General features: G+C 38.2%; 1 protein-coding gene across 1 annotated transcript in view; it reads right to left on the reverse strand.

The window, feature by feature from the left end:
• Window positions 1-19,050, reverse strand: part of PREX2 (phosphatidylinositol-3,4,5-trisphosphate dependent Rac exchange factor 2) — a 254,250-nt gene that overhangs the window by 18,514 nt on the left and 216,686 nt on the right. The window contains exons 36-37 of the mRNA XM_040994636.1: window positions 12,985-13,051; window positions 12,545-12,735 (exon numbers count right to left, since the gene is read on the reverse strand). Of these exons, the coding sequence (XP_040850570.1) occupies window positions 12,545-12,735; window positions 12,985-13,051 (258 nt within the window). The remainder of the gene's footprint in view (window positions 1-12,544; window positions 12,736-12,984; window positions 13,052-19,050) is intronic.

Raw genomic sequence — 19,050 nt, forward strand, 5'->3', positions numbered from 1 at the left:
TTAGTAAAAAAAAATCCTCCAACTAATGGCTCTGTTTAGAATGTGCTTGGGACAAAACATGAATATGAAAGCAAAATCACAAACACAAAAATACCAATTTCCTTATAGAAAATGGAAGAGGTCAAAGTGTTTATAATTAATACATTTTCTTGACATATTTCATACTGTGAATAGATTTCAAACCACTGAAATATTTAGTCCAGTTTCATCATGATAAATGCAATCTATAGTTAATGGGTCTGATTTAACAGGAATGACACTTACATTTGGCAATGTTATAGAAGACACACAGAGTAAGAGAAGTTTCTATTGATTTATTGAACAATTATTTTCCCCCAACTGCTGGTAACTGCCTAAGTTGCCTTGTACCTAGGCAAGTGTTACACTGCTGGGAGAAAAGCAACTAAGCTAGCAGGCATTCTGGGCCTGCTTCATGCCAAATTTGTGTTAACCATATCAGTATGCCAGCATAATTGCCTATTTTTTAAAAAAGATATGTGGGGGAGAAGACACAAGCATACTAACAGAGTCTGGGGAACTACGTGTGGGTGTGTGTGAGTCCTAGGTAGGCATGATGTGCCCCAGGCTGCCACGGCACACTGCCAGTGGGCTGGAGTGCAGAACTAGCCAGGTTGGGTCACAACATCAGCTAGTTCACATTAGGGCTAAGACTGGCTGGGCTGTGCTAGGCTGAAGCACATGTGCATGAATAGGAACTGGGGCTAGGCAGGGCTAAGGCAGGCTGCAGCACCCGCTGGTGGATGCCCAGCTAAGTCGAATCATGACAGTCTGGACCACAGCTCCAACTAACATATGTAAGTTGGGATGGGGACAAGCTCAGCAGGGAAGCTGTGGGGACTTCCCTTTTGGACCACTGCTCCTGCTAGTGAGCGAAGCCAGATCAGGTTGGGCAGGGTAACAACACTTGTTAGCTTGCATGTGAGTTGGGTTAGGGGGAGAGCCTGGCTGGGCTAAGCGACCATATCCACTGGTGCGTGCAGGAGTCAGAGTAAGTATAGACTGGTTGGGCATTGCTGCAGCATTACCTGGGAAGTACAGGAACTGGGAACAAGTCCTGTCAGGGTAGACCATGGTACTACCTGGAGGGTACAAGATCCAGGACTGGAAGTGGGCCCAGTAGAGAAATTGTGGGTACCTCTCATGGGCTGCAACTCCCACTAGTGAGCATAAAAATCAGAGCTAGGGGAGGGCCTGTCTAGATAGGCTGTGCTGTCCTCCACCATGAATGTGGGCTGGATAGTGGGAATGGTTTGGTTGAGCTAGGCTGCAATGCCCACTGATCCATATCAGAGCTACATGGGATGTGGGACAGACTGGACCAGTTTGCTGCACATATCTGCATGCACAAGAATCACTGCTTTCAATTGCATTCTGAATAAACAGTAATGTCATTTCTTTCTCTTTGTTTCTTTCTCTTTTTCTTCCTTTCTTTCTCTCTTTCTCCCTCCTTCCTTCCTTCCTTTTTTTTTTTTTGTAATTGCTTATTCTTCCTCTTGAACAGGGCACTCAACTTCACATCCCAAATCTGAAATCACTCCAGTTTTTCTAGGTTGCAAGTATGGAAAAAAGCTCAGTTTCATCTCTTCTAATGACCAAATTTTAACTAGAAGAAAAATAAAAGAAAGAAGCAAACCCTAACATCAGGTGGGGATAGGCTGGAAGAGTAATTTTTGTAGCAGAACATAAAGCGAGATGTATTAATAGAGGTGGAAAGAAAGAAGAAATGGAGTTTCTGAGATCATTTCAGGGACAGTACACATTAGGCCCTGAGGTGAATGCTGGGTTGTTTGCTCATAATTGTGGATGAGCTGTGGTGATAGTTAGACAACATATGTAATAATAAATTGATCCATTGATTGGCTTTATATTAATCCTATTAATATCTTACCAACAAAATGCCCTTTTTTATTTACCAATATTTTCTTGGCTTAAAATACCTCTGAAATCTCAGTAGAATCAATTATTTTATATTAGTAGAAAGACAAGTTATATACTATTCTTATCACAGCTTGAGTACTCTTTGATCATTCTCCTCTTGTCCTTACGAAAGAGGGCTGATGCTATGCAACATGGCCTTGCAGCTTCCCAGTGTGGCTCCCTTGTCAAGACATCAGGCTCTTCAGACTGCAGAGGGTACGACCTTGGCGTGTCTCTAGGTGGTGTACACTTCATACTTCATACCCAACCATGTTGGCAGTCAGGTTAAAAACAAAAAATATTTATTTGCCAAAAAGAGGGAGAGAGTATAGGGTTGGAGGAGAGAAGATGATTAGCGTGAGTGAGTGTATACACTTCCGTTTGCTGGTTCACACCCCAGATGCCCACAATGGCAGTGAATCTGAGAACTCGGTTCAGGCCTTTCACTCGCCTAGCAGGGACCAAACCCATTGAAACATAACTGCTGTTTCACGTGCTTATGTCTAACATGAGCAGGAAACAGGATCCAGGAGCCAGAGCTGGGTAAGGAACTCAGCAACTCTGATGTGGGATGCAGGCATCTTAACTAACATCTTTTCTACTAGCCAGACACCTGCCTCCCTAGTTTATTTTTTTCTTGGCAAATCAATGAATAAACAAATGCAAGGAATGGATTCTTTTCAAGTTCTAAATCTTTGCCTTTATTTTAACACACTCTCTGCTTTTGACAGTAGGAAAGAAAGCTTCCTGTCCCTGAGTTCAAGGGAATCTGTTCTGCTGCTCTTGTGTGGTTTCCTGCAAATATCAAAGGATTCTAAAAGTAAGCTATACTAGTACCCTGCGTCTTATGTATTCTCTTTCCTGTAGATCAAAGGAACTAAGGCTTCTCTTTTCCATACTCCACCTTTCTTCCTTTAGTGGTCATTATTGTGAGTTCTCATAGTTCTTACAGGGTTTCCCTGTTTGAGCAGGCATGATCTAGCCATTTTAAACAGATACATTCCCTATTTCCAACCGCACTGAGAGAAGGTTCATTATGTGAAAACACAGATTTAGATTGAACTATCTCTTCATGAATGCTACAGTTGGTACTAGATCCTTTTTCTTACAGTGCTCATTTAATCTTCCTGATACCTTTGTGAGAAAGATATCATTCACCTCGTTTCACCAATAAGTCTTTGAGAGACCAGGTGATACAATAGTCACGTGCACAGTAAGTTTATATCATTTGCTAATTCAAAATCCAGAATTCTTACTGCAACGAACTCATATCATAGAGATTAACAAATTTGGCGAAGTCAAGCTCCCTCCTTTATAACTCAGCAATCACAATCCTGAGCTCAGCACTTGTAGTTGGAATGCACTATTTTGGTAGTTAAATTAGGGGCCTGTATTACTTTACTATGCATGTAGATCACATCATACCGAAATGCATTCATGAATAAAACACAACTACATTTGAGGCTTACTAAGTATATTGATTGTAAAGCAACCAAATAGTAAAAATAAATTCAAAGGAGAACGATCTCCTTCTCAACCCTGTATTTGCATTTTTCTATATAAAAAGCAGTGCTCTGTGTAACGTGTGTTCATTCCTCCAACAATTAGATTTATTTGGCTTCTAATTACTTTACAGAGCATCTCTGTTGTGGGAAGTCAATTGACAACTGGAATGATGGAAAAAACGAATTCTTTAATGTCGCATGTTTCTATTTTCCCTGGTCCCTTCTATGATATTGCACTGAGGAGGAACTGCACACCGGATGGCTAACAAAGTATGTTAACTCCTAATTAGTCCCCGGGTAGCTCAGTCTCTACAAAATCCATATGCATGGACTGAAGCTGACCTATTGATTCCTTCCACTTTATTCGTACTCACCTGTGCCTTGGTGAGAAATGGGAGGGTTGAGAAAATTGCCAAAATTTCCCCCAATTTAACTGCCAAAGTGGGGCTTTCAAAAACCAAACATGAATGGCCTTGGCTCCCCTGTAATGAGGACAAACTTTTGATACAGAAATATTTCCAGGTGGGAAAAATGAACAAGCAGGGCTAGGCATTTGGTGTAGCAGTGCAGATGGCACTTGGGATTCTGCAGCCCACAAAACAGCATCTGGATTTGAGTGCTGGCTCTCTCTCTACATAAATATGGCAGTATCATATATGATAATAAATAGCAATGACATATATAGTAATATACATAAATATAACAATATTCATTTATTCTTATTTGAAAGGCAAATTTTCAGAAACAGAGAGACAGAATCTTCCATCTACTATTTCACTCCTCAAACGGCCCTAACAGCTGGAGCTGAGTCAATCCGAAGGCAGAAACCGCCTCCAGGTGCGCCACATGACTGCAGAGGCCAAGGACTTGAGCCACCCTGTGCTGCTTCCCCAGATCATAAGCAATAACCTGGATGGGCTGTGGAGCAGACAGGGCACAAACCAACACCCATACGGGATGAGATGCTGCAGGTGGAAGATTAGATTATTATGCCACAGCCCTTTGGATCCACTTTTGATTCAAGCTTCCTGCTAATGAGAATTCTGGCCAGAAACACACCACAGCTCAAGCATTTGATCCCTACCGCCTTCATGGGAGACCTGCACTAAGTTACGGCCTGCTGGTTCTAGACTGGGCCAGCCTACTTTGTTGTAGGCAAGTGGGTTCCCACCAGATGGAGTACCTCTGTCTGTCTCTGCTTCTTGATCATTCATATGCATTAAAAAAATGAATTTTTTAAAAAGACGAGATTATTTGTTTCAACTAAGAATTCTATCACCCCAACAGTTATATGTGCCAGTACATACACACACACACAGATATTAAATATTTAGTCTGTGTTTAGCAAAATTTAAATTTGTAGTATAATAGCATCAATCTGATAACTCACAAACACTCAGGAAAGTATTGTTATAAATACAGCAATAACCTCTGGATATCCTTTAATGTTTCCAATATTACTGGCTATAACCAGACAGACAGAACTACTGAAATCTTCCGAAGATGTTACTGGGTTCTTGTGCTTCCTAGTCAAAGAGCTAAAAAACAAGAGGTTAGTGAGTTTTTGGAAGGCAAGCAAAGATATAGCAGGCAGAAATGCCTTGTGCAAAGTATCAGAACAGAATGCAGAAGCACGGGCAACAGCTGGAGTGAGCTCCTGACAGCAGATGCACAACTGAATTGAATCCTCCACTCACTGCATCTATCTTCAGGCAAAAAAAAAAAAAAAAACCCAATTGAGTTTAAGGGGAACATTTTCAGCAGTGCATAAAGAGTTAGCCATGAAATCCTCATTAAAGATAACGGGCATTTGTATTACAGCATTGAATACATTCTCTCAAAGTTCTTGTATCTTTAAACCAAATGTATATCTTTAAACCAAGGCCTAAAAATCAATTGTCAGGCCAAAACACTGCACATGCCTTATACTTTCTGTCCAGGCAGCTTATAGAGTAGTTTTCATTGACATGCTTTCCTTGTGACAGAGGTGATGTCTGACTGTTCGGGGCTGGGTGACTGAGCACTTAGGCACATAGGCCATTTGTTACGGGCGAGTGTCTATGAATATTAGACAGCTGCTTGTAAGCAAGGACACTAAATACCTGTGATGCCAGGTTTGAATCAGCATCTCTACCTGCTAGTGTCTTCACTGGCTTATTTCAGCCTCTTGGGATTTAACTGAATGACCTGGGTACCTCTTCCAGCTTCTTGTGGTTCCTTACCACCTCTAATTTGCCACCAGGCTTTGTCCTTACTCCACTGAGGGTCTCTGATGACATCACCACCCCAGGAAGGGGATAGTGCTGGATTTTCTTGAGTCTGTATGGTCACTGCTTTCTCTCTGACCTGTTTAAGGCACCCATAGGACTTGTTCTCATGCCTGGTCCAGTCAGTCTTCAGGTATTCCATTCTGAGGCACCTCCTCATTGGACGCACAGGGGAGCAGGGAACCAGCAATCTCTCTCTTGGTTTGTACTCCCTGGGGCCATAAGGAGTCACGCAGACTAAAGGCAGTGAAAATCAGGCTCCCATAGAGGAGGCTTGCTTCTCCCCAGCATCTGCCTTTGGAAGGTGGAAACACCAAGCCCATTCCCTAGTTTCTAGTTTTACCATGAGAATCATGAGAAGATAAAGATTTCACCCTTCTGGGTTGTTAGCTTATCATGAGAATGCAAATAATTGACTAATCACACCCTTTTGATGGTTTTTGTGGAGTTTTGTCCCCACGCTCCAATTGATTGCTAGCTGCTGTTGCATGATTTTTCCTTCCAAAATTGTGCTTACTTCAAGCACATGTTTAGGTATTCATCCAATGGAATTTCCCATACTGACTGCTGTGGCAAAAGATTTCTGTCTTTAACAAGCCTTGTTTGGCACATTGATTTGTCTGCATAGAAATGCTTATTGCATGTGAGACAAGAACCGAGGCTAACTTCCTCCTTTGCACTCATTCCCTACAGCCGTTACTGTCTCACCTGCTATTGGTGCTTTTTCCAACAATACCTCTTTTCTATTCCTAGTACTCACTGTATTTCCTGAAAATTCTAGCCAATGTTTAAAGCCCAGACTGACTGTGTATCACTGTAAAGTTGTCTCCAAAAGCAGCCCCTTTGTCCCTGTACTAATTCATCACTCTCATACTTGCTTTTCCAGAATTCTGGGCTGTACTCATATATGCCATGAAGGGTATTCAAGAAGTTCATGGAGAACACATTCTGACTAGCACACAGTTCAGAGTTCCTTATTGGGAATGTACAACATCCCAGGTCATGATGTAATACATGTCTTTTTTTATATTTTACTTAGCCAATTCCTAACAACATAAAATTCAATTGTCTCTATCTGAAATTGCTACTGGAGCTCTCAACACTTTTTTTTAATGAAAAAAAAAAGGAATTATATACAATAAAAAATCTTTTGCTTACTGAATTCTATCCTGCATTTGGAAATCCCTGGAGATTAAACCTACTCTTCTCATTTAATATGCCTTCATCATGTAGTCCAGAAAAGCTGCAGCTTCATCACCTACCCTGTGGGCACTCTGATTACCTAAGCCAGGTTACCTTGAATGTTCCACTTTCACAAACTTCAGCACTACCTAATCTGGGCCTATTTGTCAAATTGTCCTTTCATGTCACAGTAATGACAGAATAAACATTACAAGAAAAATTCCTTTAAAAGATCAAACAGGAGTATTTTTAAAACTAGCTAATTAACAGTTACCTGAATAAGACTTTTGCAATTTGAATCAGTACATCATTTGTTTTCATTTGAAATAAAAATGACTCCATTAACCAAATAAATAATACACATTTCTTTCTGATAATTTCTATATTGTAGATATTGGATTCCATCTCTTTAACAAATGCTTATAATCATACTTGAGGTCCTATAACTGAACTCCAAAACATTAACAGGAAATGCACATTATTTTAATTTATTTGTCTGCTTATTTATTTATGTTGAAAAGCAAAGACAGAGAGAGAGAGAGAGACAGAGAGAATCTTATGGTTCATGCTCTAAAGGGCTGGGTCAAGCCTAAGCCAGGTCTTTCATGTGACTGGTAGGGATCTAAAGACCTGAGATACCACCTGCCACAGCCTCCTGGGGTGGGCCCTCAGAGGACACTGGAATAGAGTGATGTTGATTCTCAAACCCAGTCTCTCTACAATGCGATGGGAGCAACCCAGCCAGCTTAGCTGCTGCTTCAAACACCACCATTGCTTTAATTCTACAGCTCTGTGAGTTTTTCTCCAACCCTCCCCCTGCTCTCCATAAGCTTTTCTTGGTGAGGCAAGGAAGGAAGAGATGACTCAGAATGAAACACACTACTGTATGTTTTAACACTGCTAACAGGCCCAAAAAATTCACAGATTACCAACTTCTGCGGCCTAGGCAGGGTTCTATACTCCAGGGAGTTAAAGCATCAACGAGAGTTTGGTGCCTGCGAAGCCCCGCTGCACACTGGCCCTCCTATTAGTGTGGCTACAACCTCTCCTTGGGCAACAAAAAGGGGGCCCTGTCTCCTGAGGAGATTCACCTTCACAATAAAGCACAGAGATGGAAAGTAATGCCCATATGTGGCTCTTCACTGATTGTGTTCAAAGACATCACAGTCTAGTCAGAACCAAGAGACCTACAATTCAATCTCCGACGTGGCTACGCCAAGACTCTCAAACCACTGACAACCGATCATTAAAAATACACAGAAAATAGAGAGTACCAATCCCTGAAACAAGTTCTGAGAAAAAAATACTGATTCCAGATGTCTTGTCCTCATTAGAAATTTATTTCCAACAGATTTTATCTTCTCAGGTAAACTCTGCAAACTTCTAGTCACTTGTTTCCATGGCTGAAAGAAGCATAAACTAATATAGTGGGAGGAAAACAATATCTATGTTTTTGGATTAAGTTAGACTCATGCCTTTGGTTTTATAACACTTGCAAAATATCGATTTACATTGTCTAAAGATAACAATTGGTTATTAAGCAGTGGCGAGAATAATGCGCCAAACAAAATGCTGCAGTGAATGGAAGGATGCTACATTCTGAAGTCAAACCAAAAGGTGGAAATCTTGCAGTAAGCGCTTTGCAACAGATAACTGGAGCAGAAACAAAAGAGAACTTCAGAAGCTACATTGCTGATTCAACATCTTAGTAAGGTTCAATTTGGCAAAAATGACTTTGCCTACAAAGCAGGTACTTGCACGACATAAATAGCATAAATCTTTGCAAGGAATTAAAAAAGTATCAAATGCTTTCATTTGCTAATCAAGATGTATAAAATAATGCATTAATAAACTGCAACTGCATATCTAGCAAAGAAACACAATCTTTTGAATTCTAACACCCTCTGAAGACAAAGTAGAGAGTATTGAACCACACAACTATTAAACCTATTAGTTATTGTGCACATGAGGAAAATCCTTTTGGGAACCTGAACAGCAAAATATCAATGAAAAAGTTTTAGGCTTTTTCACATTGTAATTTTACCTGGAGGACTGTAGTTGTTATTTCAGCTGTTTTTATTTAGCCTAAGGAAAATAAATTTGACATCTGGGGGTGGGTGTTTGGCACAGCTGTTAAGACAGCACCTGAGATGCCTGCATCCCATGTCAGAGTGCCTGTGCTGGAGTCAGTACGCCTCTTAGGATTCCAGCTTTTGCCTAATATGTACCCAGAGAAGCAGCCAGGACCAGCTCAAGTATTTCTAGCCCTGCCACCCACATGAAAGACCACGATGGAGTTAAGGGCTCCTGGCTTCGACCTGACCCAGGTCTGGATACTGTGGGCATTTGGGGAGTCAATTAGTCAACAGACTATTTCTGTCTGTTTCTGCCTTTCAAATAGCAAACTTTTTCAAAAGAGAAGAAAGGAAAAATCTGCACAGCAACAGACTTAAAGATGCCTCATGTTAGCCTTACGCAATAGAGATGGAAGTGGTAAACTAAGAGTTGGAAAGATTGTGCTACACCAACTGGCTAGAATATTATGTAGAAATAAAAACGGATACTGTCTCAGTCTGTCTTGTGCTACTATTACAAAATGCTTCAGACCAGCCATTCGTAAAGAACATATTTATTTCGTACAGGCTAGGTGGCTATGAAACCCAAAGTCAAGTGACTAGAAGTTGTTGAAGGACTTCTTCATCTCATGACAGAAGACAAGAGGACAAGAGAGTTCAAGAACAGAGAGCAAGAGAAGGCTAAACTCACAATAACACATTCCTGCACTAATGCTATCAATTATGATTAGCCCCATCTTGTCAGGCCATACTTCCCAACACTATGGCAATGCAGATGTCTCCTATACAGGAGCTTGGGGAGTATATATAAAGTCTATGTGCACATTTTGAAAATGTATTTATAATTGCTATGAGCATAAGGCAGGTTATTAAACCATATGCTATGGTCTGAATGCATCCTCCAAAACTCATGCCGAAACTTTATCTTCAGTGTCATAGTATTAAGAAATGAAAATGGAAGTGATTAAGACACAAAGCAGTTGCCTGCCTCTTTTGCTCTTTTTCTTGTCCACCATATGAGGAAAATTTTCAATTTCCATCTTGGAAATTAAGTCCTTATTAGACATCAATCTGCAGGCCCCTGCACCTTGATCTTCCAAGCATCTAGGAGAAAATAAATCTCGGTTCTTGATACATTATTCAGTGTAGGTATTTGTTACAATGGCACAAACAGCCTACGACATTATTCTAGATTAAAAGACAATGTTTATGTCTATGTTGTTGGACAGACTGGTGAGAGAAGATGCAAAGCTAGTTTTCAGAATAAGAAATTTCCTGAAGTTTTCTTTAACTATCTTTTGATCTTGTTTATACTGTTAAAAGCAAAAATATATATATATATTAAAAAAAACAGTCCCATGCTCTTTTGTGATTCAATGGCAATGAAAATTATGAGCTTAAGTTGGATGGCAGAAGACAGATATAAAAGTTGATCAGAACACTTGTAGTGCCCAAAAGAATCAGCAGTGAAGAAATCTGATTAAAGAAATGATGCAAGGCAAAATGCTGTGAGAAGATTTTAATAATTCATCCTGAATTCTTTTGCTACTAATCTCATATTCATTGCTGTTTGTATCCTTGGCATCTGATTCAGGCTGGCATTAAAGCTGCTACACATTAATGCTAATTAAATCTGCCTTTTCATACTGAAAAACCACCTTGTTTCCTTGAACATCAAACATGTGATATAATTCCACACGTTAAAAATCATTTTAAATCCTGCAGTTTTGCACAATAAAATCAGAAAAGGCAAAGATTTGTTTATCTAATGCTGACAATTTCTCATCTTGATTTTAAAAGTTAGTGATAAAAAAAAAGCAAATATAACCTGATCACACTGTGAATTTCTGCCCTCTGTCAGACCCTGAAGGTAGACCTGCATCTTTATGCTTGTGCAGGTGTAGAGCTGCTTGGCGTCCTCTCTAGCTGTCAGAATTAGAACTACTAAAGGGTTATTTTAGGAACAACCTTCTGCAGGATTCTGGATGCTGATATAAATTAGCACCCATTTTATCATCATGGAAAATCTAAGTATAGCATTCAATGAAAAATTAAACATTATGTCAAGCCCTCATTCTATTCTGCATAATAAAAAAATAAAACTACACTTTTCACAAGGTTTTACCCTTAAATTTAGCATCTGCTATTTGTGGTTATATTTTAGTAAATTTCTCCTGAAATGAACTGAATAAAGCTGTATTTATTTTGTCTTTAAAAAGAAAAAAAAAACTATTCCAAAGATCTAGTGTTACTTGTGATTCCGACACAACCCACCCAAAATAGAGAAATTATGCAAGAACTGCAGAAAGTTGATCTGTTTCTATTTTAGAATAACTGTCAAATTCTAAGAATTCTTAACAGAATATAGCTAAGAATAATTTGGATAATGGGGTCACAGTCTCTAGGGATAAGACAACTTTAATTATATTGATTGATCTCATTAGCATTATTGCCTGCATGAAGCTTTAATTGCATTAGATGTGGAAGTAAGGCCATGTGGTTGTAAGTTCAAAGTCTAACAGGTCTTGTCGGTTGTTCCCATGGATCCAATCAAGGCAATGGCATTTTGTTGAGGCCACGTTACACACAGCATGCACGCTCCCGCCTGAGGCCATTCGCATTGCTACCCACTACATTCAAGAGACAGTCCTCTGAGACATTTGTGTGACTCAGTCCTTCACGTCAGGGAGGACTCAATAGCGCTGCTCTCTTGGGAGGTACACCACTTTCTCATATACCGATACATTTTATTTTTCTGACTTCCTATGTTTATTCCACCTAAAACATTGCATATTTTTGTTTATTTTATCAATGGAGACTTTATTCTTTCAGTGGTGTGATCTTGTCAATTTGAACAGTATTGGAATGTAATTGGTACTCCATGAATGTTTATTGACTGAGTGAATGAGGAAATAAATGATAAGAGAATGAGTAAACACAATTTTATCAGAAGTAAATAAGTTATAAAATAATATTTGACTCAAACAGTTGTAGACTATATTTTCAATTAAGCTCTTACTCGGTTTAGAGTGGATCACAAAATATATACCAGGTAAAATAAAGTGGGGCTAGCACTGAGGTATATGAAGGAAGGCCACTGTTGGAGGCACCAGCATCCCAGACTGCTTCTCCAATTCCATTTCCCCTCCGTGCTATTACACCAGGAAAAGTTGCTGAAGGTGACTGAAACCCCAGGGCCTCTGAACTCTCACAGGAAACCTAAAAGAAGCTCCTGCATCCTGGCTTCAGACAGACTCATCGTGGCCATGTGGGGAATGAACGGAGATGGAAGCGTTCTCTCTCTCTCCCTTTCTCTCCAATGTTGACTTTCAAATAAATAAATAAATAAATAATTCACAGTGATATAAATGTGGGATTGTACTTATTTCTATAAATTAGTGGTCCCTGAAAATACAAGAACTAAAACCAGAAAACATCTAAAACGTTATTGCAAAGACATCTGAACCCATTAAATGTTTCTAGCTTTGACTTCATGGAGTCAGAAATGTGAAGAAAAGTCCCTCCAGGCAACGCAGCATATCCAAGTAGCCAGGAGGGTGGGAAAGCAACCACATACCGATGCACGCCGCTGCTGCACATGATGACGTGGCAGGCTCCTAGCCTGTCGCACAGCTCCGAGGACACGGAGAGCAGGCCAACGCCGGAAGCGCTGCAGGCTGTATTCGCACAGGCAGCTGTGCGCTTGGATCTGATGAACGAGGCTACCAGTCGATAAAGCTCATCCAAAGCGTTGAGAGGCCTCATCAGCTGCAGGAAAAAAACAAATGGTACACATCCAGTGCAACATGTTTGGTAGAAATCCTTTCAGTGGGATACAACTCACACCTGTTACAGCCTTTGAATGAACCATCTGAAATATTTTGTTATAGATGTAAAATAATCAGTATCTACAAATTTGGATAATTATGTGCTGCTCAAAAATAACAGAGGCAAGATTCAAAAAGAGAGGCACGTAAATAAAAATGCACCAGTAAACATCACTATCTTATTTTTTACCTTATCTACATAGGCAGCTTTGGATGTGGAGTTTGACGGTGAATTTGATTTGTCCAGATAGAAGGCCCTGTAAAAAAGAATCCATAGAAGTTATCAATTTTTGTTAGAAAAAGAAAAACTTAAAATGCAGGAAGACATCCCAATTTTACTCACTTACTTTTATAGACCAGTGAATAAACAAAAGCATTGAGTGTTACAAGGGCTGAGGCTGCACAAAAATCAAATGTATTCTTTTATAAAAAAGGTTAAACATCCAGCTATACTGCATATTTTAAAGCTTTAAAGAATCACTCATCTGTGTCCATTTTTGTTGTAGGTAATTTAACTCCTATCTCATAAAGCTATCAAGAGAAAATCAGTGCAGATAAAATACCTAGAAACATATATAGCAGAGATGAAGTGCTTAATACTTGTAAAAATATTTTAAAAATCAGAATACATTTTCTTGAAATTATTGGAGAAAACTATACAGTTGCAACTACTTTAAGATATAAGCTTATTAAGCTAATGCTCAGACTAATTTAATACTTATTTTATTATTTTTTCTTTTTTCCATTTAAAAAAATTTTTCTATGATGGAATTCCTCCCCCCATTTCACCACCCTTTTTTTCCCTACCCCACTGATTTCCCCTACATTATTGCAATACTATAGTCCTTCAACAATAGATAGTCAATATTAAAAAATTATTCACATATTTATTTGAAAGATAAAGCATAAGGGATGCAAACTGCACTGTATCTTCACATCTGAATATAATAATCTCTACTACACCTTCACTACACATTTCCTTAAAGCAGAAGTCATGAAACAAAGTCAACAGGTATGACGTTGAAACAAAAGTTTACAACACCATGGAGTCGAAAAATGTACCACTGAGGAACCAACACATGGGTGAACAGAAAACACAAAAGCCTTTTGGGTAAAAGGATGCTACTGTGCAATCCTTGATCCAGTGATGAATTCAACAAGAAAAAAGAAACTATTTGGAAGAAATGAAAATGAAAACAAAACACGTGGAATGCAGCAAAAATAGTATGGAAAGGGTTATTGATCTTACAATTTGCATGAAGGCTGCCTTACATCAGAGAGAACATACAGTATTTGTCTTTTTGGGATTGACTTATTTCGCTGAGCACAATGATCTCTAGAACAGTGTAGTATGCATTTGTACTTCAAATCAAAGATGGATTCCCAATGAAACTGATGGACATATCTAAACAATGGGATGATAGACTGTCTGACATTGTCTGTACCGGCAACGTTGGGGCACAATTAAATAACAGATAGATGGATTTATGACTGCTTACTAAGAACTATACTATTATAACAATATGGAAAAATCAGTCAAGGGGTGGGAACTTGGGAGGCTGGGGAAATTCCAGGCCCTATGGAATTGTACCATAAAATTCAAAATAAAAAAAAAATAAAAAAAGATAAAGTATAAGAGATGGAGGGGAAAGGAAAGAAAGAATCTGTCTGCTAGTTTACTCCCAAAATGGAGAGGACACTCAGTTGGGCCTGGTCAAAGGCAGAAACCAGAACTCTATCCAGGTGTCCCAAATGTACGGTATGAACTAAGTCTTTGGATTATGCTCCAATGCCTTCCCAGACGTATTAGATAGGGGTGAGCTGGACTGTAGGTGGAGCAGCTGAAACTCAAACCTACAATCCTATGTGGATATCTACATCACACAATGGCCCCAAGGGCTTCATTTTCTCAAACAGCCCAGTAGTGATGATTAAATTAGTGCATGTGGCATGCTAGGAACTGTGCTAAGCAAACAGGACTCGACAAGCAATAGTGACTATTGTTGGAGTGTACACAGAGGAAAGCATCTATTGGAAAATTCTTAGAAATACAGAAGAATAAAAAAATAAAATTGAAGAATTGTATAACATACCTATGTCCTAATGAAATTTAGAGCAGGGGATATGGTTACTTTGATACTCCTATTTAACAAAAATAGCAAAAATATTCAAAGTCTACTGATTGCTAAAGCAAGAATTTGAATTTGAGGCTACAACTAATTTAAGGTGTGGTTCATCAGAAAAAAAAACAAGCTGCTCAGCCAGATATTTTATTAGCCATAAGTTTATCAGTATTCACAGAAATTCACTGTTTTTTTTTAAGAAAATGACAAACTGTGGACAGGAAATAAATTTCTAATGCACTATCCTTAATTACAAAAGTCTTACAATGCTCCTTAATCACATTTATGGGAAAAGCTAATGGAAAAATTGGGTTAAAGCCAAAACTGACGGTAGTTTATTATGTTTCTGAGATGAGTGAGAATGAAGTCATGGTCTTCTGTTTGAAATCACAGTCATTTCCAAAGTGCTGCTGCTGTTTATGTGAGGCTGGACACTGGCTTTCCTTTCATGCTGGCACACAGCAGCTTCAGTGTCAAATCTTTGTAAATGAACTTCACCATGCAAAATACATATGTCATGGTCCACTTTTCATTTTCATTTTTCCTATATGAGAGAGGTGATACTACCATAACTTAAAACAAACCAAATGATGATAGTGAAATTAATCTTGGAATTTACTGTATACTAATTAATAATAAGGATAAATGCACATGTATGAATAATCAGAGACATAAAGTAACACGTAACTTAAAAGATGTAAAGAGTTGCTGATTGCTGAATAGGAATTCATATAAGAATATGGCATGTGGGCTGGCATGATGGCTCAGTCGGTTAATGCTCTGCCTACAAATGCCAACATCCCATATGGGTGCTTGTCACATCCTGACTGCTCCACTTCTCATCCAGCCCCCTGCTCATTGCCTGGAAGAGCAGTATGGCCCAAATCTTTGGAATCATGCACTTTGGTGGGTGATCCAGAAGAAGCACCTGGCTCCTGGCTTTGAATAAGCTCTGTCTCTCCTTCTCTTTATAGATCTGCCTTTCCAATAAAAACAAATGGAACATTTAAAAAAAAAACAGAATATGGCATAAACGCTGAACTTGGATGGATTGATGGGTGGGTGAGAAACTGGACAGAGTGCAGATAGTTGAAAATGATAAAACGACATTAAAGAAGAAGCAATCTGCTAATAAACGAGTAGGCACAGGAGGGATGAAACCAATTTGATTGAAGAGTATGAGATAAAGAATGTTGGTCAGATAGGCTGCATCGGCATTGTGATGAAATTAAATGCTACTTTAAACATTAACTTCTTAAACTGTAAAAAGAAATGTTGCAAACCAAGACTTAGATATCAATTAAATAGCCTTAAATGAGTGGGGAAGATAGGTGACCCCTAACTCAAGAATATTTAGGGCATTCAGAATTGAAAAAGACATAAAAATAGAAAGCATCCTATAAAATTTATGTTAAAACTATGATAATATCAGTAAGAGACTGCTGTTTATGATAGGAGAAAGAAAGCAATTTTGGGAAACATCAAGATTGGTTTATATAGAGCAAGATAAGCTATTATGCTAATTCAAAAATTAGGAAAATGCCTCTTAAAATGCAGAAATAATGGGTTTTCCTAGCTCAATTGATCTGGTTGTAGAGCCAATGAAGACTAGATTTTCAGTTAAGTTTTTGCAACAATCCCATTTCAAGTGCTGGAAGCAGATCATTTTGACATGGAATGCTAAATCTATGAAAAAAAGTGGTATTTCATTCATTCCTATTTTTCCATTACAGTTTCTAGGCATTTTGGAAGATTCCCCAATTCTGAAAGGCATAGGAGCTTCCAGTGTTTTGTAAATAGATCAGCCCAGATATCTGCTACATTCTTGCTTGTTCTCCAGCTCTTTGCTTATGAGATCATCCATAGTCATTTGCAGAAATGTCTCATCTAAACAGACACTTAAACACTCCAAATATTGTGTCCTTTCCCAAAAATAATCTGAATTGTACCCAATTGCTTTTGTACATTCTAGAAGTATTTTGCATTTTAGCAGTTACTCTGCATTTCAAAAAGGAAAGGTAACAGCATCTAGACAATCATGAATATTGTTCCTAGACATGATTAAATATGTCATCATTGCCATAATATAGCAGCTGATCTCAGATTGTGACTGATATTGCATGAGTATTTGTTACAACTGTACTGACTACCAAACCAGTCAAATTAGGCTGAGAAGTATCATTATGTTCCTCAATCAGTGTTAAGCAATAGTTGAAATCAGTTCATTTTTTATAAGTAAAATACTATATAAATAAAGTAGGAAAAATCTATAAAATTTTTCATAAGAAGATTCTGGTGCTTTGAATAAATGAATATAGGCAGATGGTTTCAATCTGTGGTCACGTGTATTTGAAGAATCTGAAAGGGAAGGCAGGCAAAAGCTAATTTGTACCTCCAACTCATCTATCCTTACATTCACATTAGTCCTCAGTTTTCTGGAATACATTTTACATAACATTACATGAAGATTATTTGAGATAATCTTGAATATCTCTGGATGTATTTGGTCAACCCAAGGTTATAGTTGTCTTACCAATGAACAACTTCATTTCTACTTGAGTTTTGGGGTATGATAACCTCTGAGACCAAAAAGAACAAGATTTTCTCATGTAAGTAAAAACATTTCTCTTTTAATAAATGTCCTCTCTGATTGATCATGCCGTCATTGGTAGAAAAGACAAACATTATTATTCTCTACCATCGTAGATAACCTCATTTCTTTTCCTCTTTAAGGACCTTCAGTGATATGATAGGATTACAATCCTGTTCCCTGTTTTCTAAATGATCTTACACTCCACTTTCACATCTCATTGTTTGAATCGTCTGGGGTATTAATGTGATAATCCTTTTTATGAGCCTGAAATTTCATTCACAGTGTCATGGATGTCATCATCCATTAAACACAGCATCTAAGTCTGTATTCCAATGGCGATACAGAAATAATCTGTGGAAATGTACAGGAAAAGGATCAAATCCTTTAGAGACAGCCTTTCCAAATAATTAACTATACAACATAAAACATATTTTAATACACTCAGAAAAAAACATTAAACTCAAGCAGAACTTCTACTCTTCAATTAATTACTATAATTATGTGTCAATACAGTTTGCAATTTTCATATCAAAGAAAAAGTTGTTTGCTACAAATTCATAAAGTCCTGCTGACACTGTTAATAGTAAGTTGACAGGCTGACTCATTTTCACATCTTTCTATGCATACATCATTTAACTATTTCAAATTTATCTTTCATATTACAGAGGAACAAATACTGTCATTTCATTATGTTACTTTAAATCACCTCAATCTCTCCACAACACACAGTATTTGAGGGTCTTCCTATCTATTCAAAGTCCTCCAATCCCATCTCTCAGCAATGTGTCCTGCAATTTCGTGCTCAGCCCCTCAATGTGCCATCCACAAATGAACTTCTGCAACTGTTGTGTGTTCTTTTCTCGTGCTCGGAATTTTCTCTCATTTCCTTCTTGGAAAAATGTTATTGTTCCTTCAGATCCTGACTCAACTATGACATCTAATCTCTCCTCTAATACAAATTTATCTTAGTCTGTTATATTGAACTGCACTTACTCTGTCACTTATGCTAAATTATGTAACTTTAGTGAGTGGAGACCCTTTAAAAATATAATATCATAATATAAAGTAATGCCTGACCAACAGCATGTGCATCATACATGATGTAGTACTGAACTCGATTGAGTTGAATTGAATTTTATATCATGAGAGCCAGAAAGATTGTGCTGCAGTTATGGTGCTATAAAACAAGTAAAATACATAAGGCCTGATAGGGAGCGTTTTAATTTCCAGATAATCATCATTGTGCCCATTTTACAAAGAACTCTTCACACACAGGAAGAATTTCCTTAAGTTCACAAATATTAATTCACTGAACCATAATACTTCAAGTATTTAACACTCATCAGAACTTAAGGATGTCTTAAAATCCTTCACTAAGTGACAACTATAATCAAGAAAAACATTCTCAGGCTTTGTTGCGAACCTTAGCATAACACCACAGCAAGAAATGATGCACTGACATTCCTGTTTCACTTCAAATGAGAACACACTAAAATAAACATGGTGTATACTATCAGACCACGATTTTAAGCGTCTATGT

This window comes from Ochotona curzoniae, unplaced genomic scaffold, assembly GCF_017591425.1.
Source record: "Ochotona curzoniae isolate NIBS_2020 unplaced genomic scaffold, NIBS_Ocur_1.0 contig_1071, whole genome shotgun sequence".
Classification (NCBI taxonomy): Eukaryota; Metazoa; Chordata; class Mammalia; order Lagomorpha; family Ochotonidae; genus Ochotona; species Ochotona curzoniae.